Source organism: Pipistrellus kuhlii, unplaced genomic scaffold (genome assembly GCF_014108245.1).
Source record: "Pipistrellus kuhlii isolate mPipKuh1 unplaced genomic scaffold, mPipKuh1.p scaffold_m20_p_5, whole genome shotgun sequence".
NCBI classification, from domain to species: domain Eukaryota; kingdom Metazoa; phylum Chordata; class Mammalia; order Chiroptera; family Vespertilionidae; genus Pipistrellus; species Pipistrellus kuhlii.
In genome coordinates this window covers 25,316,468-25,342,410 of record NW_023425551.1, presented here as the reverse complement: position 1 = coordinate 25,342,410, position 25,943 = coordinate 25,316,468, and the positions used below count along the sequence as shown (strand labels likewise).

The 25,943-nt window shown below is 35.4% G+C and overlaps 1 protein-coding gene across 1 annotated transcript in view; it reads right to left on the bottom strand.

Moving 5' to 3' along the window:
- The window catches only part of ADGB (androglobin), a 112,059-nt gene extending 86,762 nt beyond the window's left edge, over window positions 1-25,297 (bottom strand). Inside the window, exons 1-9 of the mRNA XM_045572888.1 lie at window positions 25,293-25,297; window positions 21,960-22,119; window positions 17,050-17,142; window positions 13,994-14,065; window positions 12,037-12,246; window positions 8,129-8,268; window positions 4,785-4,871; window positions 3,338-3,610; window positions 1,053-1,180 (exon numbers count right to left, since the gene is read on the bottom strand). Coding sequence (XP_045428844.1) covers window positions 1,053-1,180; window positions 3,338-3,610; window positions 4,785-4,871; window positions 8,129-8,268; window positions 12,037-12,246; window positions 13,994-14,065; window positions 17,050-17,142; window positions 21,960-22,119; window positions 25,293-25,297 — 1,168 coding nt within the window. The remainder of the gene's footprint in view (window positions 1-1,052; window positions 1,181-3,337; window positions 3,611-4,784; window positions 4,872-8,128; window positions 8,269-12,036; window positions 12,247-13,993; window positions 14,066-17,049; window positions 17,143-21,959; window positions 22,120-25,292) is intronic.
- Between the last annotated feature and the right edge of the window lie 646 nt (window positions 25,298-25,943).

Sequence of the window (25,943 nt, the reverse complement as noted above, 5' to 3'; positions counted from 1 at the left end):
TCATATTCTGTATCTTGAAATTAACTTTCTCTCTTAATTTAGTAGAGGAAAAAGGGATTGTTAACTATTTTCCCAAAGAAAGAAACTCAGAGAAAGGTTTGTTCATTTTTACAGTGATGATGAATTATTGGTAACTTTGGGAATGTCATGTCATCTACTATCTAAAAAGATTGCTTAAGGCATCAAAAGAAGAAAACATTTTTAATACAGAATTAAAAATATAATGACTAGTGACTCTTTTCTCTAACAAACCACCAGACATGTTTCTGAAATTATAAAAAGCCATAATTATTAAAAAATGTCCTCATAGACTGAACATAAGCTGTGCACCTATGGATGAGGACAATGTGGGGTGGGGAAAGGGCAGAGGGTGGGGTGAGAAGGGGGGGGGGGGGAAGGAACATTTGTAATAATATGAACAATAAAAATTTATTTTTAAAAAAATGTCCTCATAAAAAACCATAATAATGTATTTAGAAAGAAGACAAAGTGAAAAGAAAAACTAGATAAAGCATAGTGCTGGAAGAAAAAGGATGTGTTTCCAACCATGGAATGAATGGGAAGCTGAGAATTAGAACCTACATTCTGGAAGCAACAAGATAGATGACCCAACAGTAAAACTATAAAGTCTTTAAAAAAGACAACGTGTATAAAATGCCCCGGCCAGTGTGTCTCAGTTGAGCATACATGGAGAGGTCACTGGGTCAATTCCTCTCAGGGCACATGCCTCGGTTATGAGCTCGGTCCCCAATAGGTGGTGTGCAGGAGGCAGCTGCTTGCTATTTCTCTCTCTCTCCATCTCCATATTTATTTAAAACAAAGATGGGTATAATATATATTATATAATTTTCAAATATTACATATACTACATGTAATTTATACAGAAGACATATACTAATATATAATACATATGCTAACATTTATACACTTTGTATAATTGTATATTAATGTATGTACTTTATATAGCATATAAAACATATAACTTATTTTATTTATGTAGAGTAATATAAATTTTATAATCTGCTAATACTAGAGACCTGGTGCATGCTTACAATCTGATAGAGACAGTAGAGAATTCTGAACATCTGATGAGGGTCTGGAACCATGAATTGACCATTTAAATTTTTCTTTTTCCCTTTCTCCATCTTTACTCTTCTTCTTCCCAATGTCTTTTGTATCTGTTTTCAATAACATATTAAAAAATTTAATAAATATTTTAATTAGAAAACCTAAAATACAATAGCCACAAATTCCCTCAAACACTATTTACCTCTAATTAAAAATATTAAAATAAAACAAGACAAAATTTTGAAAATCAATGTGTATTGTGAAAGACCTGCAGCACTATTTATTACTGACTACTCACCATTTTATGTTCAATATAGGTGATAATTTGATATATGATTTTTGTGTAGAAAATTACAGACTAATTTTCTCATTTTAAAAGAAAAAATTAAAGTACAAAAAATCATATTCTTGAAGTTGAGTTCTAAATGTGGAAACCTTTCAGACCTTTTTTTATTTGGGCACTACATCTCAAGAAAATATACCTTGCTGTCTTCAGAATATCTTCTGATGAAAACTAAATGCCAAACAAATACATTATGGCCAAAATGACTTTCTTAATCACACCCCACACACAGAACTATAATTACATTTCTATAAAACGTATTTTTCTTCAACTAAAAAAAAAAAAAAGCTGTGGCACATATACACAATGGAATACTACCCAGCCATAAAAAGAGAATGAAATCTTACCTTTTTTGACAGCTTGGGTAGACCTAGAGGGTATTATGCTATGTGAAATAAGTCAGAGAAAGACAAATACCATATGATTTCACTTATATGTGGAACATAAAGAACAAAATAAACAAACAAAATAGAAACAGACTCAAAGATACAGAGAACAGATTGGCCATTATCAGAGGGGAGAGGAGTTGAGAATTGGGTGGAAAGGCAAAGGGATCTAGGCGTCCTCAAACTTTTTAAAGTGGGGGCCAGATCACGGTCCCTCAGAGAGCTGGAGGGCCGGACTATATGAACTACTAATTCCTACTGTAACACCTCGGCTGCGCTCACTGCCCAAAAAACCTGGCGGGCCGGATCAGACTCCTCTGCAGGCCGCATGTGGCCCACGGGCCGTAGTTTGAAGACGCCTGTTAGATATTCCTCTCATCTTTGCAAAAGCAGCTCAAAACTCCTTAGGAATTTCTCTCCCTACATGAGGCTAGGTCCCCTGTATGAAGTCCTTTACTTTCCTTCATTTTCGTTTAAGGCTTATTTGTTAGTAAGTGGTTATGATTTTTAAATGAATGTTAGTCTCTATCCCCAGAAAGTACCTTTCTCATCTGATTTTGTTCAATAAGTTATCACTAATCCCTGGAACATTTATTGGAATTATACTCAGTAAATTGTATATTGGATGAATGTGTGGCTGGATGAATGGGTGATAGGTAAATGTTAATTTGTGGTATGTGAGAAAGGGCTTCTCAGTTGAAATTAATCGGATATATACTAGATAAAACAAATTTGATCAGGCTTTTTTTTTCTTTCATACTAGCATATTAGGGCATTTCAAAAAGGGCCTATAATAGGCAGATATCACTCACACACTTGGTTTTGGTATATTTTTGACGAACATTTACGGTATGATTTTTATGCACTGTACTGTAGATATGACCTTGATAAGAAATAACTGGATAAAATGTCAATATTTCCTAAAAATAAATATTTGAAAGATCAAAACATAAAGAAAGCCGTGTCTTTTCTAGAATATTTAACAAGCATAATTGCTTATTTACTTAGCTATATAAAATATTTAAGAAATAAGAAATTATTCAATACATTTCCTGTCTTAAAAAAATAAATAATCCTACACTTGTAAAACAACTAGAATTTTTTCTTCTCAAATTTGAACTTCCACTTTATAATAAATGATCGGTGAATCATCATCTAACCCCATTTCACATTTCCTGAAAAAATAAACAGGGCTACTTTGTCCCTTGCTATTTTGGTTCATTGTGCCATACATATAATATATAAGAAAGATGTGTTTGATGAAACTTGAAAACTTAATGTCTCTCTCTATATTAATACTATATTAATGTGTATTATCAAATTGTATAATTTCCTTTGATTTCTAAAGAGAGTAAAATATGAAACAATAGTTAACATGTAGCAAATACCATTAGAAGTTCTAAAATCCTAACAAGGAAGGATCTTAATTATTTCCACAACATTTAATACATAATAATAACAATGAAGAACCATCAAATTCAGCAATGTTTGTAAAACATTTACATACAATATTCATATTAAATAATGTGTGATATATAATGTCTTACCCTTTGGAGCTCTGTCACTTTTTTCAAGTGATTTTAGTGTTGTAACTGACGGTTCAGGTTTGAATTCTTTGCCATCTTTCACTTCTTTGCCATCTTTCATTTCTTTCCCATCTTTCATGTCTTTGCCATAATTCCCTTCCTTTGCTGTATCTTTTAATTTGTTATCTACCTCTGTTATTTTACTCTCAGAGTTGGATTCATCGGTCAGCTTAAATTCAGGCAATATTTCTTTTAAGAGCTCCCAAACTTTGTCCATATATCGTGGGCTTTGATAAAACACATCAACACTAATTTTCAAATTAAGATTTAAACTCCACATCAAGAAATTAATGACAGAAAAAAATCTACTTACTATTTTAAAATATTTATTTCAAATATTAGTTTAAAACATCATATGTATTCATAGATTAAACAATTTTGAGTTGAATGCCTATGATGAACTGGGCTTTGCTGATGGAAAGAGACCAAACAAGGAATTTTGGTTCAGAATGGGGACATAGGAGGTCCCTGAATTCGTCCATTCCCATGACTATTCTGAATCTACAAGTATATATAAAACAGTTACCTCAGGGGGGGAAAACAGTAGTTGAGTGGCTCCTACACATCTGGTGAACGAGAATAAACCCACATTGATGCAGGTAGGAGAGACTGAGGTACAATATTGCCATAAGCCCAGCATGGAGACCCAGAACTGGAGGGAACTCGCAACCCTGAGTTTATCCCTGAGGTGCAAAGGGTTTGAAACTTACACCTGGCACCCAAACTTTTAACACCTTCTCCGAATAAATGAGCCCACAAAACATCTAGCTTTGAAAGCTCATGGGGACTGCATCTAAAGACCCATGAGGCTATAGTATCCTCAGAAGTAGTTCTTAAAAAGATCCCACAGACTCATCCACCCCAAACCCAGTGCAGAGGCAGCAAACTTTCTATGAAAGAGGCTCATTTGTTTATTTTAATGCATTGGCCTAAGGGGCAGGCTTATAATTAAACACACATCAAAGGGCCAACTGTAATTCTCTCATAGACTGGATGGCAGGAACTATCTTTATGTACCCTTTGTCATGCATCATCCACTTATGATAAATATTCTCAAATACTTGAGTATAGAGAGAGCATATCTCAACGTAAAGACTACATATGACAAGCCCACAGCTAACATTCCATTTAGTGCTGACTTACAGATCAATGAAACAGAATAGAGAACCCAGAAATAAACTTACACATATACAGTTAATTAACTCAGGATGAAAGCATAGTCTCTTGTCTTGAAATTCTCAAAGAATTTTATGTAAACCTATAAAATGTTATTATCCCCAACATTTTTATAAGATGTAACTTTTCTTGAAATTTTCTTAAAAAGTATAAATGTTTTGGTTAAAGAAACTTTACAAGGGGAGAAAGAAAAAACCCCACAAGTAAGTTAATGGTCAAACTTACTGGAGAGGAATGACTTCCGGTAACCATCCTGTAAGTGCATGAATAATGGTAGACTCTCCCAGTTCTCTCTTCTCTATTATATGGATGCTAAAGAAGCAAATGCACAGTGGTATAGTTAATAAATTTGAAAGCACAGAGAGGTATATAAGACGTAGGAATCTCTATTACATAGTGATATAATAATGAATGTAGGGGTCATACTGGTTAAACATTGTAGTAAAAGAAAATACTATTCCAACAGTCAAATTACTTGTTTTGGTAAAGCACTTAAGTAGACTATGATAAAATGTCACATCTATTTGCAAAACATGATTATAAGCTTTATTTTTAAAAGACATAAATTTAAGATTACTGTCATATACATAAAACATATTCATATATGTGACCTATGTTAAAATATATACAGATAATGTTATATATTTTATATACTCAATATGTTGTCATGTTGTTATTTTAAAAATAGAGCAGTGACTTCATGTTTCTGGTTTTAGTAATTATTCTAAGATGCCTATGAAGCTGTGTATTGTGAGTCTCATATATGGCAAGTCAAGATGGGCATCAGACATCCTTAATTAAATTATTAGATAATTTCAGAGAAACCACAGACAGCTGTCCTATCCTATACAAACCAGTGGATTTGCCACCATAGCATAAAATCAAATGACATTGTGATTGACCAAATGTCACTCTTCTCATTTTAGTTTTTTTCTTTCTTTTTTTTCTTTTTCTGACTAGATTAATCCATTTATAGTAACAGGCAAATCCCTCTTCTGCCCAGGAGTCACATCTTTAGTCAACCATATAGTGATGATAGATGAATTGATGCATCTACATATCTCAAAGATAACAAGTATCTATTGAGATAATTCATAGTTTAGTCTAAATTCTTCTTTGGATAATCATATTTAAGAATTGACTGTAAAAGCCTCACATAAATAATGCTTTTTCCTTTACATATCTCACAGTGATATTGAAACAACTACTAAATATTAATTTTTAATGTAGGAAGCTAAAATTCATATGACAATAAATATAATCTGAGAAAATTTGTAGACAAATATAAGTTATACAATTATATTTAAAGCCTAAGAAATGTCTTATGTTAAGTCTGATCTTTTATTTCCAAGCTGGGTTTATTTATTTTTTAAAAATCACAATAATTCTATTACTCAAGTTGCTAGAAAATTCTATTGAACTATAGCTTTAAGAAAGACAAAATGCCACTTCATTTATTCAGGTCATGCCTTTAATGTTTCACTGACCTTGCTGCTTTAATTCTCAGATATTCAGGTAAGGTTTGACAATTAGGAACATTGTTTTCTTTCAAAATAAACAAACATAGCCCTAGCCAGTTTTGCTCAGTGGATAGAACATTGGCTTGTGGACCAAGGGGTCTCAGATTTGATTCTTATCAAGGGCACATACTTTGGTTGCAGGGTCCTCCCGGCCCGGGCCCTGGCCTGGGCATGTAAAGGAGGCAACCAATTGATGTGTTTCTCTCACATCGATGTTTCTCTTTCTTTCCCTCTCTCTTCTTCTCTCCCTAAAAATCAATGGAAAAAATATCCTGTGGAGAGGATTGATAAATATATAAATAATAAATAAATAAAATAAACGTAGTTGTCATCAGTGTGAATACTTAATAGTGTTCAGCTACCTAGGAAGATATTGGATGAGTATTTATTTATTTTACAGGAAGAAAAATTTTGAACTTAGAGTTATTTTTAAATTATTATTATTTTTTAATTCTCACCCAAGGATATTTTCCCATTGATTATTAATTTTTAGAGAGAGTGGAAGGGAGAGAGACTGAGAGAGAGAAACATTGATATGAGAGAAACACATCAATTGATTGCCTCCCACATGCAACAAAAACTGGGGGCGGGGATTGAACCTGCAACCTAGGTACATGCCCTTGACCAGAATTGAACCTGGGACCCTTGGGTCCATGAGCTAATGCTCTATCCACTGAGTCAAACTGGCTGGGGCTTTAGAGTTATTTTTATAGAAAATAAAACATAAATTAAAATTTACTACTTATTAATATATTGACACTGGTCTCTCTCTTGCTCTGAATGACAGACAAGAAAACTTGAGAGAATCTCATAATTTAGAAAGATTAGTAGCATCAACATATTTTTAATTTTTTAGGGTTTTATGAAAACTACAATAGATTATAAAAACATATAAATCCATGAAAACTGTCATATATAAACTGCAGGGTGTCCTAGTACACCAAAAAAAAAAAAAAATTATGGGATAAAGTTGTTTTTCTTTAATTATTGGAATGAAGCACTGCAAGCTGGGTGAAACAAATTCCCAATGGGAAATTGAGGGTTGTTAAGAGAAAGAGGGGAAGGGGGTAGGGGATGAAGAGGATGGCAGGAGGAGTGGTTTTGTGGTTTAGCCTTGGGGGAGAAAAAGGAAGCTGAGCCAAAGAAAATCCAGGAAGAGGAAGAGCAGGCCAGCCTTCTGACTGATCTTGCTATGTTCACAGAAGGGGGAGCGCTGGGCTTTGAGCAAATGGCAGATGTGACTGTACATATGTTCTGCTGACACTGAGCTGTTAGGACACACTGTGAGGGGTGGGGTATGTCAAATTTAAGCTGGTGCAGTGGAAGTGAGTATTCTCTTCCCCAAACAAAGACCCAAAGTAACCATGCATTGGCAACTCAAGCATCTACGCCTGTTTGCATCTCTAGGGCCAAGATGGAATGACCACAGGTCTCTGCGCATGAATCTGAGAGAATAAACAGCAGAAATCCCTCATCTATGCTGGTGCACAAGTCATGCAAAGTGCAAGCAGATTTCATAAGGATATTGAAGATATGTGAATAGTTAGCACCAGGAATGTATTAAAAGGGACCAATGTTATCAACAGCATAAGGAGCGTGTTGGCATCCTTCAGAAAGAGTTCAGGGTTTTCAACATTAGCACATTATTTGTTGCACAGACCTAACCCTTTAACTGGATCCCAGCAAATTATTCAGCATTTAGATGAGTCAGTATTGTTTCTCTACAAAACAACTTCTTTCTTCCCTTAAGCTGAAGCATTCATTTCTGTGGCTGACTTTCCATTCATAGAGAGCAATGAATGTAGACTACTTTTCTTAAATTCCTTCATTGGGGGAAATTTTATTTGATTGCTGGTTAACACAATACTTCAAATTAGTGACTTTGGCATATACATTTTTTACATTAGAAAATTCACACTGTTTGAAAAGAAAGTTTTTAAAAATTAATAAAAAATAAAGCTGTGGAATATAGATGTAGTAGTGTTCTTTTTACTGTGGTCTGCCTTTTTGTTTTTATACAAGTGAGTGATAATTCCACATTCTACATACTCAACATTTGCCAGTTTAATGATAGCTTTAGACAAAAGCATTGGCCAGAGTTCAAGTTCATAAGTTGTAGCTGGAAGCAGTAGATTGTTATCTTCATCAAAAGGCAGAAAGTCATCAATGGTTATCTTTCTCCAGCAACCCTAAAAATGAGAAGAAAGAAATGTATCATCAATGATTTATGTTCTTTTCACTCATACATTATTATGCAAGGGAGAGGGAGGCGGGGGGGAGGGGTGGCAAAAATAGGTTTGCAATTATATGTGACACAGAGTTTATTCTTGGATTATTATTCATTAATTATTGTATTGTTTTCCAAACAAACAATTGTAAACCTATTTTTGCCCCACCTTGTATACTACTGACATCATTATTTACTGTTTTATATTTTTTGTTTTATAATTTTATTTTAACTACTTACATCTAAAGACTGACATACTGGTCTTTAGTACTACTCTGGCTGAGGTTTTGGCTTATTATTTTACTTAATGTAAAATATGATGCATTCAAATAAGGACAAAGACATCTGTCTTTATTTATGAAGTTTTGTAAGCATATTCTTGGATGTCCCATCCTACATAATGCAGTAAAGTGTTTCAAAATAACAAAATCAAAACATTATATAACCATGAATGAATTTGGGCATAATTAAATAATTTAATATAATTTAATATAGTCATAATAAAAATTCTCTAAATGTAATTTTAGTAATTATTAAGCTCAGTAATCTTATGTTTCTGATGATCATATTACTCCCACTTGTAATTAAAGATCTAATCTTTAACATGAAGTTAATTAATACTTTATTTAATACAATCATTATACATTCACCTATATGCATATTACTTCATAATTAAAAGCTTGAAGCAATGATAACATTAATGATTATGAACTTCAAGTTTTTTGTTATCATTGGTTTTACATATAGAATTTATTACAGAATTCTTCCTTTACCTAATGACTATTTTCAGCTGTATAAAAGCATTGTGAATCTAAAGACAGACATAACACAGGGCCAATACAATTGAATTCTTATATATAGTTTAGTGAGGAAAAAAACAATATGAAATTCCATATGTTCAAAGTGCTCTAGGACCAGGAAAGAAAGTATAACTAATTTTGCTAATGTCTCCACAGGAAGGTGGCATTTGAAATGAAAAGTCAAGGAATAGTATATTTTCCCCAGGTAGACAGAAGCAATAGAGTAAAAAAAACAAAAATGCTTTCTTTGTATGACACTTGTAACTCTAAACTTACATTGCCTGGTTTATGTCTTTTTCTTTCTTTCCTAATAGATGATAAATCAAAATGGAATCCTATGAAATGTTCAAGAAACTCACAGGAGGACAGGAAAAGGGAAACAAATTCCTCCCCTCAAAAAAAATTAACAGACTTAAATTCCAATTATATGAAATATAAAGTACTGTACATACAAATTAAAACAAAAGAGTAACTAAATATGCTTATCAACATTAAGAATTTGCATGTATTTTGACAGAAAAATTAATTACACATGTAGAAATCCAAGAAAACATAGTCATGAAAATGGGTAAAGGTCTATACACAAAGATACTATTATACAGTATTATTTTTGTATTGCTGAAACACTGGTCCATAACTTAAATGTCTGTCCATATGAAATTAGCAAAGTATGTGTAGTCATTATTGTATTCAAACAATGGTGTACAAAGTAGATAAACTGGCATAAAAAATGTCCATGGTTAGGGGAAAAAAATGCAGAACAACAACTACTACATGATATTATTGATGCTACAAATGATATGTAGTAGGTTTGCTTAGGTTTCTAAGGGAAAAAGTATAGGAGGATATACATAAATCTGCGATTGTCTATATAGGCAGAGTCAGGGAACTTTCATTTTCTACTCTGAACATTTTAACAGCGTTTGAATTTGTTTTATTAAAAACATGTAGAATGTTAATAATAATGAAATAAGAGTTTAAAAATTTACATTTTGTAAAAAAGTAACTGCATGTTAGAAAAATAGTTTGTCGTGGTCTATGTCTTGTTTATATGGTTTAGAGAACAACAAAAATCTCCCCGGTGGGAGAGCGGTTGTTTCAAATGCAGCCTGCAGGCTCTGCCCAGAGGCTGACTCAGGGGGTCTTGGCTGGGGCATGGAAGCACTTAAGGTTTCTGCACCTCCACCGTTTAAGAAACTGCCCTGGCCCGGTAGTGCGATTGGTTAGAGCATCTTCCCAACACACCAAGGTTTTAGGTTTCATCCCTGGTCAGAGTACATATAAGAATCAACCAACGAATGCATCAGTAAGTACAATGACAAATTGATGTCTCTCTCTTTTTCCCTTTCCTCTCTTTCTCCATAAAAATCTATAAAAAAATAAATAAAAATAAACTCTGAATTCTACAATAATATTGTCCTTAAAAAGTACCAGGTTTAATCAGAAACAAAAGCTAACACATTTTTTATACCAATAGATTGATGGCAACTGGGGGAAATTATTGGTCCCAATGTGTCTGTTTTCTGTTTATTCAGAGACAAATGAAAGCATTGGGACAATCATGGAAATGCTGCCAAGAGCAATGAATATTTCAAGTGGAAAGCAATAATGAATTTGTTTCTTTCAAGGAGCCAAAAGAATCAGACATTGGAAAGTACATGACTAGACTATATATATTCCAGATATATCCCTGCAGATGAAAGAAGAGAGAAAACTGCTCTGCTTCATAATGCTGTTCTTTATGCTACTCAGTTCCTTCTGGTCTGGCTGGTGTCAAATAACCTTGATGCTATTTACTTAGAATCCAAACTGGAAATAATGGAAATACTTTTATGGGAAAAACTGGTATGAAAACCTGAATTTTAAATTTCATATAGAGAGGCTCTGAGACCTCAAGGACAGACTATGCTATCTATACATTTCTTAAAATTTTCTGAATCTAAGTAGGTTTGGGATAGTGAGAAATCAGTATAGTTAAAGAGAAATAAATCACATTTTCTATGCAAAGTGGAATGTAGTACTAATAAATGCTGATCCCTGTCTGGAAAGAAATCTGAGAAGGAAGGATGTTAGGAAGGAGAGAGAGAGAGAGAGAGAGAGAGAAAGGGAGAGAGAGAGAGAGAGAGAGAGAGAGAGAGAGAGAGAGAGAGAGAGAGAGAGAGAAATTGAGGTTGAAAGTAATACTTAATGTTTTGCTGATACTGTTCTGAAATTCTTAATAACTTCAAACCCCTTCTCAAATCAGGTTTAGGTGAATGTGCAGAACTGGGGGGGCGAAATCCCCAGATATCTGACCTCCTCACTCTTCCCATGTTTTCCTTCTTTCCATCCTTCCTCAACACTATCTACAGAGGATCCACTTTCTCTCAATGCCATAGCTCCCCTCTCATGCCTCTTGGGACTCTGTCTCATGCCTCTCATGTCTTGCCTGGGACTCTGGGTCTTCAGAAAGAGCATTTCCCCATGAGCCACACAAAGGTGTCTAAACTCTGAAGTCTAGTCTGCCAGCCTACCTCCTGATGATAAATAAATAGGTAAGGGAATTGAAGAAGTTATTTTCTCTTCTAATAATTTTTTTTAAAATATGACTCCAATAATTTCAGAGATTTGAAAGGAGGGGCATGTGTGGGGAAGGGTTTGGGATGGGAATGGGGGGATGGGAATGGAGAGATGAGGACAAACATGTGATATCTTAATCAATAAAGAAATAAAAATAAAAAATAAAAAGCACAGGTAACTGGTATCACAGGAGAAACAACGGTTTCTTATTAATCCCAAATTACGAATGCAGGACATTTCCCCCTAGCAGCTAGGGGATTGATATCCTGCATAAACCCCATCATTTTGTATTAGCCTAGGTATCAGCCCAGAGGCAGAAATATTTTGATATTAAAGAAAATGGATTTCCATGCACACGAACATGAGCTTACCATCCAGTAAAGTTTCACAATGTACTTTCCATAGCTATTGTACAAAGGCATGTGACCCTTCACGGCTTTGCACAGAGAGTAAATGTGTTCCCAGGGCTTCCAGATGAGAATCGGAGGCTCCCCTGTGGTCCCTTTAAAATTATTGTTCAGAAAAGCCCCATTGAATATCTTCCACACGGCATAGATTTCGCTGATAATCCATCTCATCAACTAGATACAAAAACCATCAGTGTTAGTTATTGTTCAGCTGTTGGGACTGTGACTTAGGGGAGAAATCAGTTAAAAACCTACTTCCAATAACAACATTAAGTTCTATATGTAACGTGTTCACATTTTCATTACTGACCTGCAGAATAAAGCCATACATCTTGCTTTTGTTTGGGGGAAATATTGTCACATTACAGGCTAAAAGATGTAATATAAAACATATTCTTAGCTAAAATCTGTCTTCCAGAGTAAACTGTCAATGACCTCCATTTGACATAGACTTTCATTTGAATTCTGTGTGTGTGTGTGTATGTGTGTGTGTGCGTATGTGTGTGAGAGAGACAGAGAGAGAGAGAGAGAGAGAGAGAGACAGAGAGAACACATGAATGTTTCTGAAAACAATGATTTACTTTGGAATTAAACTTTTTATAAATGAGGGAGCTACTTCTCTGTAAATGTTGAGAAGCTTGAGAAAAAAAATTATCTTTCTTATCAATAAGACTAATGAGACAAGGAATGAGACATGAAAAAAATTAAAATTGCACTCACATATAGATATACTCTAATTTTTAAAAGCCTGTACGTGTGTTAGGCTAAGCTCATAATTCATGTGTTGATCTACAGATGCAGAAATGCTCCGAGTGAAACTCCCCCTGGCTGCGTTAAAAACGTGCAGGGAGGCCCAGTGGGGAGCTGAGCTTTGGAGTAGAAATAGAGACCAGGATTTGAATACTCCTTCAAGTCCTTCTGTTCTTGAGTAAGTCACTTGGACCTCTATCAGTTTCAGTTTTTCATCTATAAAATGCAGATTAAAGTATCTATTTTTCGGACTTCTTTGTGAGTAATAGAAACAATACATACGAAATCTGTGTGTCACAGTGGGTGCTGAGTAAAGCCAACAGTAGTACTAGCTTTTCTGAAATACTCATCTCATGTTTTACTGACTGGTATTTACAGATTAAATACTTGAAACTCACCTCATAAAATTTATGTTTTTTCTTAACTTGCTTTATTTTGGTTAAGCTGAAATAGGCCAATCAGATATCCCCTTGTATATATGACAATACTACATATTATTTTATAATCTCCTCTCTTGGAAAATAAAACCGCTAAAGTCTGTATATGTTTAGGATTCATAAATGTGGAGATAATTTTGTTGAAATATGGAACGTAAGAAAGACAAAGGGTTTGAGTCAATAATGACTATGCTCCACTCCTCTAGTTAGTCTTAAAAGAAAATGATCAGAAATCCCCTGTCTCTGAGTAACTACCTTGGGGAAGTGGAACAAGTTTGCTTCTGATGGATAAAAAGAGGGGGGAGGTGCACCCCCTTAGGAAGTAGGACCACTGTGCTAAATATCTGGCTTGTTTAGAGGAGGTGTTTCAATCAAACCGCACCCCATGATTTCCCCCATATTAGCAAATCAAACAATATAATACCCAGCTCTCTAGGTGAGAGCAACTTTAAGTCAATTGCTAGTAACGTGGAGCTGGAGGAGAAAAGCTTAGATCATGAGAAGCCAGAACCCTGGGCAGAAGAGGGGACCAAGCAGCGCTGATACTAACAGCTCCCCACAATTTGCCTGCTGAACACAAAGGGGCTTCTCTTTCCCTTTGAAAGTCCAGTGTAATCACAGCTCAGTTATACTGAAACTTAAAGGTGAGCAAAGGAGAAGTGAAACTAGGAATTGCTTAAGCTGGTCCGGAAGGCATTTTGCAACGAGGCTTTAGTTGGTGCTTCTGTACATACCTCACTGCAGAGTAAATGTTCATTTACTGAAAACAAGTCAAACTGGGTTTCATTCTTTACAACTACTGGAACCTGAAATAAAATATTTTAAAGAAGGTATTATTCCTTAGGAAATAGAAAGGATAGGTAGCTCATGTGTCCACAGGCCAAACCCGATTTCATCTCTTACAACCAGAGAAGTTAGAGGCAAAAAGTAAGCACATTATTATCTGTTACAGGTGCAGGTGGCATTAATTAAATAATACAATGCCTATAAAATACAATATTTTAACATATAAATATTTTAATATATAAATAAAATGTTATAAGATATTATACAGACAAACTGAGCATGCATAAACTGAGAGTTTAAAATTGTGATTTGAAATTTAAATTAACTACTCAAAAGCTAAAACTGATGCTTAGTTAACATCTGGAAGCTGAAAAAATACCTTCATCTTGGATTAAAAAAATCATTAACCGTGACACCTTTTAAAATTCTTGCCCAGCTTTAAAATGTATTAACTAAATATCTATACTAATAATAGGGTAACATGCTAATTAGACTGGACATCTTCCGGACATCCTTCCAGACATCCTTCCGGACAAAGCCACGGTGGTGGGGGCTGAGGCAGAGGTGGGGAGAACAGTTAGGGGCAACCAGGCCAAAAGAGGAGGGCAGTTAGGGGAGATCAGATCAGCAGGGGAGAGCAGTTAGGGGCACCCAGGCAAGCAGAAAAAGTGGTTAAAGGTGATCAGGTAGGTGAGCAGTTAAGAGCCAGCGGTCCCAGATTGCGAGAGGGATGTCCAACTCTGGTTTAGGCAGGGATTGGGCCTAAACAGGCTGTCAGACATTTCTCAAGGATTGGAGAGGGCACAGGCCGGGCTGAGGAACCCTTAGTCCCCCGTGCACGAATTTCATACACCAGGCCTTTAGTTAATTATAATTGATTATACTTAATCAAATAGAAGTTAAGTAAGTATTGGATATCTCAGGTTTTAAAGGTTAAACTTAATAGACACATACTGACAAAAGAAAAAGAGGAACTAATAGCTTGTAAAAGATACAGATACTAAGGCAGAGGTCTCCACAATGGTATTTTAGTACCTCTATCACCTATGCCTAAACCTGGGACAAGATAAATCCTCAGACATCTTACATTTGTTCAATGCAATCAACAGTCATGGGCCTGGGCCACCAATATCTGGCTCTTATCAATAAACAGATTTGCTCGCTCATTCTGTGTTCAGGACTTGCAAACCTTCTGATTAAGAATGGTCCATGTTGATTCTGATATCTCAAAACCCAGGCCTTTAAGTTAATATCTTAGCTTCTCTCTGATTTAAATCATGTCCTCTGACTTCAACTTTTGCTAAGTGTGTTCTGGGGTATGTTTCTAGACTGTATTGTACTTTTAAATTGTGTGTTGCAATTTATTTACTGATTCATGAAATCAGCTTAATGAATCAGAATGCTCTATCTAGCTAAGGAATAGACTAAAATAGAGTCCATTTTACATAAAAAGGTCATTATTACTTTGCAGAATTTTTGTCAAAACTTTATATATGTCTATATTTAATGAGTCCCAGTGTAAAATGTATTTATTACGGTGGATCTAGACACTAAAACTTGAAAAACACTATCTGAAGACTTTCCCACATAGCTAGACTTTCAGTTCTGTCTGTCTATACACCAACATGGTGGATCAAAAGAAGGAGTCAGTGCCCAGGGAGAGTAGAGGCAGAGGGATGACAATATTATGATAAATGTTGGTGGAAGTATCATCAACAACAATCCATTAATTTACTTTTACTGTAAATGTATCTCTCAGAAATAAGGTATTCTAAAAAGATTTTTTAAATATATTTTTTATAAAACTTTTCTACTTATTCAAATTTGTGACAATCTCATTTTATGGCATTCATATCCTTTATTTGCATGGAATGCAAATGCTGCAGTTAAATTGAGCAGAGCTTAGATATTATTAATAATATCTTGTTATTAAGTGCATTATATTAATGTAATAAATTCATAGTCTTTATGTTAACATTACTTAACACTGTAAGTAATTTATAAGCACGCTTCATGTATATTTGATTCCTTGCATTTAAAATGTCTTACAAGTAAACATTTCATAAATACTCTGATGAAGAGAGATGTATCTTTCCATTTTCTCATCTTAATATTTTTAAATGTAGGATTATCTGACTTCCTCAGCTAGTAACAGTAATGGAAAAAATATGGTGAATAAATTATATTTTCTTGCATTGGTAGTGCTTATAAAGAATAAAACTTTTGGGTTAAAATTACTTTGTATAGAAACAGAGATTCAATGATTTCATAATGTATGAAAGAATCAGCTCCATTACAACCATTTGACTTGCTAACTAGTAACTAATTAAGCCAACTGATTTTCTATGCATATTAAAAGATCCAAGAAGGGAAAAAAGGCATTCATGATAATTAAGTACTTGGAATCACCAAATATATTTCAATGAACAGAGCTATTAGGAAAATAGGTCAGTGGGTATAACATTTCATGTACATACATGCTGTTTTAAATAGATTTCTCAGATTATGTCCTAGTCAATATGATGAAAGTGGCTGGGCGTAGTGTCTAGAAATGAAAGTGGCCCTTGGAAAGTGCTTCAACAATCCCTGGGATAGAGAGATCCAAATGCAAGTCTCTTAACCTTGAAAATTAAGGCTAATAAACACTAAAGTAAACCAACCTTCATGCCATATAAGTTCCTGCTAAAAAGTGGAAAGGAGAAAGTCTGTCAGAAATTAAGGGCCATAATGTGACACCATGGGGAGAAGAGAAAGAAAACTGGAGGCACTTAATAAAATTCCAGTAGTCTTTTGGAAATCAGTACAAGCAATATTCAAACATACCGACAAACATTTATTCCTAATTTAAATGCCAAAATGCAATTACTTATTTATTATTGTTATTATTATTGAATACCACAAGAAAAATTATCCTAAATTGTTTAAAAATGTAAATTTTCATAAATTACCATATTGCATGCCATTGTTAATATATATTTTGTTTAATAATGAAAATACTTCTTACCCGATTAAATAAAAAATCCTGTGGACGTTTCCAGGAATAAACTTTCAGTGATGGTGGTAATTCAATCTTGCCTTCAGGGTCTTCAAAATAATGCTATATAAAAATACATTGAGTTTTATCTCTATATGGTTCTATTAAAATAAAAACAACTCATTCTTAAAAATTAATAATGCATTGATCTAATCTGGGTCCTGTTTCCATAATTATGCCATTTCCATCATGTTATATGAATAGAATCATATAGTATGTAGCCTTTTGGACCAGTTTTTATCCCCTCTTAGCCTAATTCTCTGGAGATTCATTTCACCCAAGTTGTTGTATGTATCAATAGTTTGTTCTTGTTTATTGTTGAGCAATAGTTCATGATCTAGATCACATGTGTCAAACACAAGGCCCGCGGGCCAAATCCGTCCCGCCAGGCCCTGCAATGTGGCCCGCACCGCGCTGTCATCACTGCACTCCGCTGCGTTTCCATCACAATGACAGTTTATGACTGTTCAGTAAACCATTGGGCCCGCGATTTAGGCTGGATTTTAGATTTTGGCCCCTTCTCTGATTGAGTTCGACACCCCTAATCTAGATATTTGTTTGCTTACCTTCTGTCCATTGAACACCTGGACGGTTTCCAGTTCTAGGCTGTTACTAATAAAGCTGCTATGAACATTTGTGATTGGTTACAGGTTCTATCTGAACATATTTACATTTCCCTGGGATAAATACCCCAGATTAAATTAACTCATTAAATTTCAAGGTCAATTAGTGAGCTCTGAAAAAAGAATGATATCTAAGAGTCTACTCACAAGTATTAGTGGTCTAGTAAGTTAGAGAGGCTTCAGGCAGCTACTGTGTAAAAAGTTTTCACAGCTCATAAGGGTGTGTGTGTGTGTGTTAGGAGTACAAACAAAAGGGGTCTAGTAATAATTAATGTCGTTTTCAAACATTCGATTAAAATCTTGCTTGGCGTTGACTTGTATTGACATAACCTTCAAACACGTGGTATCTACAGAATGTGTGAAGTGCAATTAACAAGTTTTGCTTGAAAAAGTTTGTGTTTGGTTTGGTTTTTGTTGCAAAACTAGGGTAAGAAGATGGCGGGTGAAGAGCATATTCGGCACTGCATGCTTTACGAGTTCCAATTAGGAAGAAAAGCAAGTGAGGCTGCAAAAAACATCTGTAGTGCTCTTGGTCAAGATGCAGTTAGCGCCAGAAAATGCCAGCGTTGGTTTGAGAAATTTCGCGAGGGAAATTTTTCGTTAGATGACAAGAATGGTCGAGGCCGTGTGTCCAATTTTGATCAAGAAGCTCTTCAAGCTCTTTTGGTGCAAAATCCTCAAATTACCCAACAAGAGATTGCGACAACTTTCAATTGTTCCCAGAAAACAATTTCCAATCAATTGCGTGCACTTGGCAAAGTCCAAAAGTTTGGAAAATGGGTTCCTCATGAGTTGACCGACAACAACCGTCATCAAAGAGTCACAATTTGCAGTTCGCTCCTCTCTCATCAAAACCATTTGCCGTTTTTAGAGCAAATTGTTACCGGAGATGAAAATTGGGTGCTGTATGTTAATTTGAAAAGGCGGCCTCAATGGTTGGACAAAAATGAGGCTCCGCAGCCCACGCCAAAACCTGACTTGCATGCGGAAAAAAGTGATGTTGTGTGTTTGGTGGAATTTTAAAGGAATTCTTCATTATGAACTTTTACCATCTAACCAAACCATTACAAGTGCAGTGTATAGTGCCCAATTGGAAAGGTTAGCCCAAGCTTTAAGAGAAAAAGAACCCGCGCTGATTAATCGGAAGGGCGTAATTCTTCACCACGATAACGCACGACCGCATACTGCAAGAATCACTGCTGAAAAACTGCGCCAGTTGGAATGGGAAGTTCTCCCTCAACCTGCATATTCTCCTGATATTGCCCCTTCCGATTACCATTTGTTTCGTTCTTTGCAAAACTTTCTTCTTGGAAAAAAAATTTAATAATGAAGAATGCCTCAAAAATGCATTGACCGAATTTTTTGCATCAAAATCACAAGAATTTTACAACAGAGGGATTAAAATGCTTCCTGAGCGTTGGGCACAAGTAGTAGAAAACAATGGCAACTATATTGTTGATTAAATTTTGTGTATTGTTTAAATAAATTCGATTTTAAAAAATATTAGAAAACGACATTAATTATTACTAGACCTAATACTTAAGAAATACAAACTATCTGCAAAGGGAAAAAAGGTAACTAAATTTCATATTAATGAATGGGGGTGGGGGAGAATAAATACTGTTTTGTGATTTTCATAGTAATCATATTTTTATCCCAATGCTGGTGTGTCCTGAGAATGGGTTATATTTGAGGGCATCATCTAAGCTTTAAAGCTAAGTGTCTCTATATATCTAGAGCATGTGGTTTATTGACACATTTAAGATACTGGAATAATTTGGATGGAGACAAGGCAACCCCAACATCTAGTCAAATGATTCATGAATAAGTTTTTTAACAATAGGCTGAGGTTTCCAGAGCTGTATTAGACTTCTGGGGTTCCCTCCCATTTTTTTTCCTTGCAAATATTAATTTGGTTAAAGTTCTCTGTCTGATAATTCAAAAATCAGAGTCACCCGTGGTTCTGTTTATATTATCTGTTTTTTCCTCTTGGTTTTCAGTTGCTTGGTTCTTTTTATCTTCATGTCCAGTAAAATTGGTTATATGCTATACACTGAACATACAAAGTTTTACAGGCTCTAAATAATAACATCTTCCTCCAGAGAGGAGAATTTTATTTTCTTCTGGCAAGCAGAGTATCAGACGAACTTGACCCAGTCAAGAATGGGCCTCAGGATTTGGTAAAGCTGGTGTAAATTTGGTTTGCTTTTCCTCAATACAGAACACAGTGCAGTCCTACCTGAAAGGATGAGTGTTTAATGGAGTCCTATCTTTTGATGTACCATGAATTCCAATTTCTGGCAATAGCACCAGGAATTTTCTAATTCTTTTCCCAGTTATTTAGCCTTCAAACTGCTAATTTTTAACTCATTTTCTCACCTTCAAATACATAGCTCAGAAGTTGAGAAAATGTCTCAAAATAAAATTATATGCAAAATTTTCAGATTACTTCTCTGTAGTTACTGCTGGGATTTTGGACAAGTTCTGCCTACTTTGGAAGCCCTTAATGATTCTCTCCCTTCTGATACAAGCCCCAAGGACTTAGTCTGTACTTGGACTCTAATTACAATGACTTAAATTGATAAATGTCTTTGAGAGAAACAAATAAACAAAAACAAGGTGAATGTGGAGCTCAGCCTGGTTTGATTACCTTTCCTATAGGATGTGAGCCCTTCACATTAAGTTAATGGTAACTTTTCCATTTCACTTTGCTTTAGGTATATTTCTTATATCCACCTTGCAATACTTCATCGTATACTTCTCGGTTTGGTTCACCCATTATATTCTTTCACTGCCATCATTTAGCCAAAGAAGGGGGCCAGACTCTAGGCCTGAAGGGAAGGTTTAATCCATCTGAGGCTGCTACCCTGATCACTAGCCTCACATCCAAAGTAGCAGCTTTCTATAAAGTTTCAAGGATATCTGTTATGGTTTGATGCTTAAGGCAATTAATCCTGGTAAATAAAATTAATGTTACAAATCATGTCTATGCACTCTTGTGCCAATATACCACAGGAATGTAATACAAGCCTTGCAGTGTCCACCATCACTCCAGTGAAGATACTGCTGCTTCCCAAGCCATGAATGCCGACCCTGAGGAACAGAACTGGGATAGCGGAGCAAAGTTCTGTCCCAGATGGTACCTTTTGGCACTGCCGTACTCAACGGCTTCGCTAAGGATTTGCACAAACTACCTTCCTGATGCAAACTTACACACAATCTCCATAAGTTTGGAATGCTATTAAAATATGTAAAATAGCCCTGGGTGCTATGTCTCAGTTGATTGGGCATGGTCTCTTGCACCAAAAGATTGCTGGTTCAATTCCCTTTCGATTCCCAATCAGGGCACATTGCCCAAGTTTTAGGCTAGATACCCAGCAGGAGGCAACCAATCAATGTTTCCCTCTCACATTTCTCTCTCTCTCTCTCTCTCTCTCTCTCTCTCTCTCTCTCTCTCTCTCTCTCTCTCTCTCCCTCCCTCCCTCCCTCCCTCCCTCCCTCCCTCCCTCCCTTCCTCTCTCTCTGAAGAAAAAAAAAATCAATAAACATATTTAAAATATGTAAAATGTGAACTTTTTCATTTGGACCCAGAAAGTTAAAAAGCCCTGTGCACCTAAGAGTTCCATAATCAACTTAGATGTGGTATAAAGAATGCATTCCCACACACATTTCTAATGTGAAATTGCTCAAGTAACTGAGAGGCAGAAGTTAGTAATATGCATTGAATATCCTTTGGAAACAAGTTACTGATTCTGCATTTTATGAACAAAATGGAAATGCCACTAAGTACTATTTCAGAGTACTCTATATAATATAAAATAAAGACACCAGAGTCAACCTAGCCATTCTGTAACACTCTCTCACTCTCTTTAAAACAAAACAACTATCTTTCCTGTAAACTCCAAATAACAGCTCACAAGTCTGCTGAGGTCCCTCATTTTCTAAACCACAGCCTGGTTAAGGAAATACCTGGTTCCCAACTCTGTCCAAAACCCATTAGCTAACCTGTCCTATCAATTTCCCTTTTTTTCATTATGCCTCTTTGGTCATCTCCCTTGTCCCATTTATTCAAGTGGGACCCACCAAAGCTCAGGACTAAGTTTGGATGACAAAGTAGGATGAGGGAGGACAAAAACAGAAGTTCTCTTCGGAATTGAGGCTGTGGAGAAAAATGAGTATACTTACAGGTTAGCAAATATTTTTCTATTATAGAGTTAAAGACCAAAATGAAATCTAGTGACCTTCAAATTTACTTACAAAAATAGGGCTTTTTCCTGCTTTGTCTTTTTCTTTTCCAATTTTGCCTGCATCCCACTTTTCTGCATTTATGTCAATTTCATTCCATTCTGGCCAGATTGGGAATTTCCACTTCTTCTGTTCAACAGTACTTGGTGTATTACCACCAAAAATGTACTGACTAGAGACAGACCAGGAGGGAGATAGGTTAGTTTTAATTCAAATCTCTGAGGTGAAATGTTAGATTAATTGCATGGCATAAATGTAATTTTCTTATCAGCAGTCATGGTAAATGCATTTTTCAATACAGTCATACCTACGGCCACATAGCTTCTACATGTTAGGATTCTAAAGACTGAAATATCCTAAACAGACAATTCCATAAATAAATGTTGTACATTAGTCCCTACTTACTATAGCAGGACATTTTTCATAAACCTATAAGATGCCACATAGGGAAATATTTATATACAATTCCCACTTAAAAATTCTTTACATGTATAATACTAATAGCTTTCTGAAGATTAGTGCAAATGTAATTCTTATTTTTCTCAGGATAAAAGTACTATGTGATGATTATTTAAAAAGAAAATTTAACAAATCAGATAAATAAGAAGGGCATACTCAATCAATTCTAGAAACCACATTAACAACTGCACATTTCCTTAAGCTAATATACAAGAATATACATCTATTCTTCAAAGATGACATCACTCAGCATACTCTTTTATAGACTTCTTTTACCCACTTATCAGCATATTGTTAATAGTGCTCAGATCTATAAACATTTATCTTAATATAAATTTAATGATTGCATAATATTTCATTATATGAATATACTGCCTTTCCTTTAACTAGGCTTCTATTTTAGAAATTTGAGAGTATTGGGTTAAAATTTTTTCACTATTAAACAAGATAATGCTATTTTTTAAATATTGGCATGCAATATTGTTATGCATTATTAATTATTTCCTTAGGATGGCTTTTAATAAAGAGACTCACTCTACCAAAATATATGCATCTTTATAGCTTATATTTTGACTAATTTTCTTTAGAAAAGTTGGTCTTGATTTATACTCTCATTATTAGTGTATTTCAGTTTCACATCTCTAAACCTTGAGTTTTTATTTTTAAGAATTTCAAAGTCTAAACTAGGCATCTTATTTAATTGTTCAAGTTTTAACTACACATGAGGCTATAACCCTGCACTAGTCCCTAGAATAAGAAATAAACAAACCAAAAACATATTTTATGAAATACTTTTTTTCCCCCAGAAAGGAAGGGAAAGTGAGAGATAGAAGCATCAATGATGAGAGAGAATCATTGATTGGTTGCCTCCCACACACACCCTAATGGGGGATATCAAACCTACACCACAAACATCATGACTTAAAACAATATGAATTTATTATAGGCACTCCTAGAGACACTATTCAAAACAGGTAATAGCTGGTATGGAATGAAAAATCTAAATGGACCATGGTCACAGTGCTGGGTCATGTCCTCAAAGCTACCAGCTAGGCCAGATGTTTATTCTTTACTTTAAGTGGTAGGTTGGGTATGTAAGGTCCTCAGGGTATCCAGGGCAGGAGGCAGAAAATCTGGGGCTCAAGGTTATTGGTAAGGTTATTGTTGAGGTTATTCATCAATCACTCTCACAATGTTTCAGGATTAGAACTGTCACTATAGCTGTACATCTGTCTGTATGATAGACAAAATATATATATATCCACATCCTAATTCCTGGAACCAATGGATACATGGATCTCTTTTTCGTGGTAAAGAGAGTTTGTAGATATCTTTCACTATCTTGAAATGGGGTAATTATCCATGGATTATCTGGTAGGCCCAATGTAATCTCAAAGGTCCTCAAAAGTGGAAGAAGGAGACAGAAGTCATCAGAGGGAGATGTGACTCCCGAAGGACGCACAAGTGAAATTGCTGGTTTTGACGAAGAGGAAAGAGTCCGCAGTCAAGGGAAGGGAACCCTTTCAGAAAATGGAAACGATTCTTTGCTCCAGCCTCAGAGAGGAACACAGTCTTGCAGACGCCTGGATGCTAGCTCAGTGAGACTGCTTTTGGATTTCTGACCTCTACAAGCGCAAATAATAAATTCATATTGTTTTCATATATGTTACAGCAGTGATTAAAAAAAAAACAGTGAGGTAGAAAAGCATAATAGAGGGTGATGCCTTGGACGTCAAGAAAAGCAATTTTTTTCAAAACAGATAATGAGCCACAGGTCTAAATGCTATTAATAGATCAAACAAGATGAAGTATAAACAAATAAGTGTACTTAGCAGCAAGAAGGTTAAGGCCTCTGTGGGATTATTGGGGGCAGGAAGAACTTCTTTTATAGCAACTCTCACCTCTCTGCATGCTTTTATTGCTTTATTTTTAGAGTGCCTGGCAATCCTTATTTATGTGCTTGTTGTATGTTTCCACAGGAAGGGTTTGTATTGTCTACATGAGTAGGAACATTGAGTTATTTGCTCATTCCCTTCATCTCCAACATTGGGAAGAGTGTCTGAACAACAGGCAATCTATCTGTCTCCCTGTCATCTATCTATTTACATAAAACAAAAGAACAAATGTCTTTATAGTTATATATTTCTAATTAATACTGTTTCAAATTTTTGCATGTAGGGAGAGTTTGACCAGATGCTTACCAATTTTTTCCCCATTTCCTACATTTCACATAGATGCTTTGAAGCAAGATCTCAAACTTTTGCAGTCTCATGCAAGAGTTTCTATTTCTTGAGAAAAAAATTTCCTTTTTTTCAGTCAGACCCCAACCAGAGAAAAGCTACCTTTCTCTGCCTAGTTTTTGTGGCTGGGTAGGCTTTCACATTCATCATTTTAAAGAGGATTTAACTCTTGGAAAGACATGCCTTCATCTAAGGTTGGAGCACTCCTTTTCTTTTTCTGGGCTTAAGACCTTGAGCAAATATGGTTTAAAAAAATATTCCATTTTCATAAGACTGGTAAGCCTTCCCTAGTGAAGCAGCAGCTTCAGCTCAGAGCCATGACTTTCTGACCTCCAGTTCCCTCCTCATTTCTGAATTCTGGAGATTTTTTTATTTATTTTTTATTTTTTTATGTAGGCATTTCTATTGTTACTTTCAAAAAAAAATCTTAATCGACCATCTTGTTGGAGAAGAAAATCTGAGAATATATACTTTGTAAAAGACTGTCCCTAAGTAGCATCTAGGGAAATATGAGAAAATTATTAGAAGAATTATTTTAGGAAAAAAGGGGCAATTTTTCAAATTAATGAAAAAAAATCAAGAGTGTTGGTACAACAAATAAAAGAAATTGGTGATTTTGTATCCATTCAAACCATGATAAAATTACCTCATTCGGGAGCTCAAAAAAAAGCTATTTTTATAAAAGGAAGATCTATTTCCTTAAAAAATTAAGACCCTGCTAAGATCATGTTTTGCTTTCCTCTTTATTCTGTCAAGTGTAAGGAACTATTCTGGCTCCCTCCCTTAAACTGCTCATCTTTACCACTAATTGGCCTACTTTCCCTGTAACATGTCAAATTTGTTTCCATCTGTGTTGAAGATCATTTAAAAAGACTGTCGTTATGAGGCAGGATAGTACGAAGCCAGAAAAATTGATTGCAAGTGGAATGGGGAAACTGAGACAGACAGCTGATTCAAACTAACCTCATCCAGCACCCCCTCTTCTCCCTTGCAGGACCACTCCCTAAAGTAGGGGTGTCGAACTCAATCAGAGAAGGGGCCAAAATCTAAAATCCAGCCTAAATCACGGGCCGAATGGTTTACTGAACAGTCATAAACTGTCATTGTGATGGAAACGCAGCGGAGTGCAGTGATGACAGCGCCCCGTGCGGGCCACATTGCAAGGCCTGGCGGGACGGATTTGGCCCGAGGGCCTTGTGTTTGACACATGTGCCCTAAAGCATTAAGCCCTCACCATTAAGACAATGAGGTTCTTATCAGCATCAAATAATGTTAGGAACAAAGCTTTGGGCCTGTA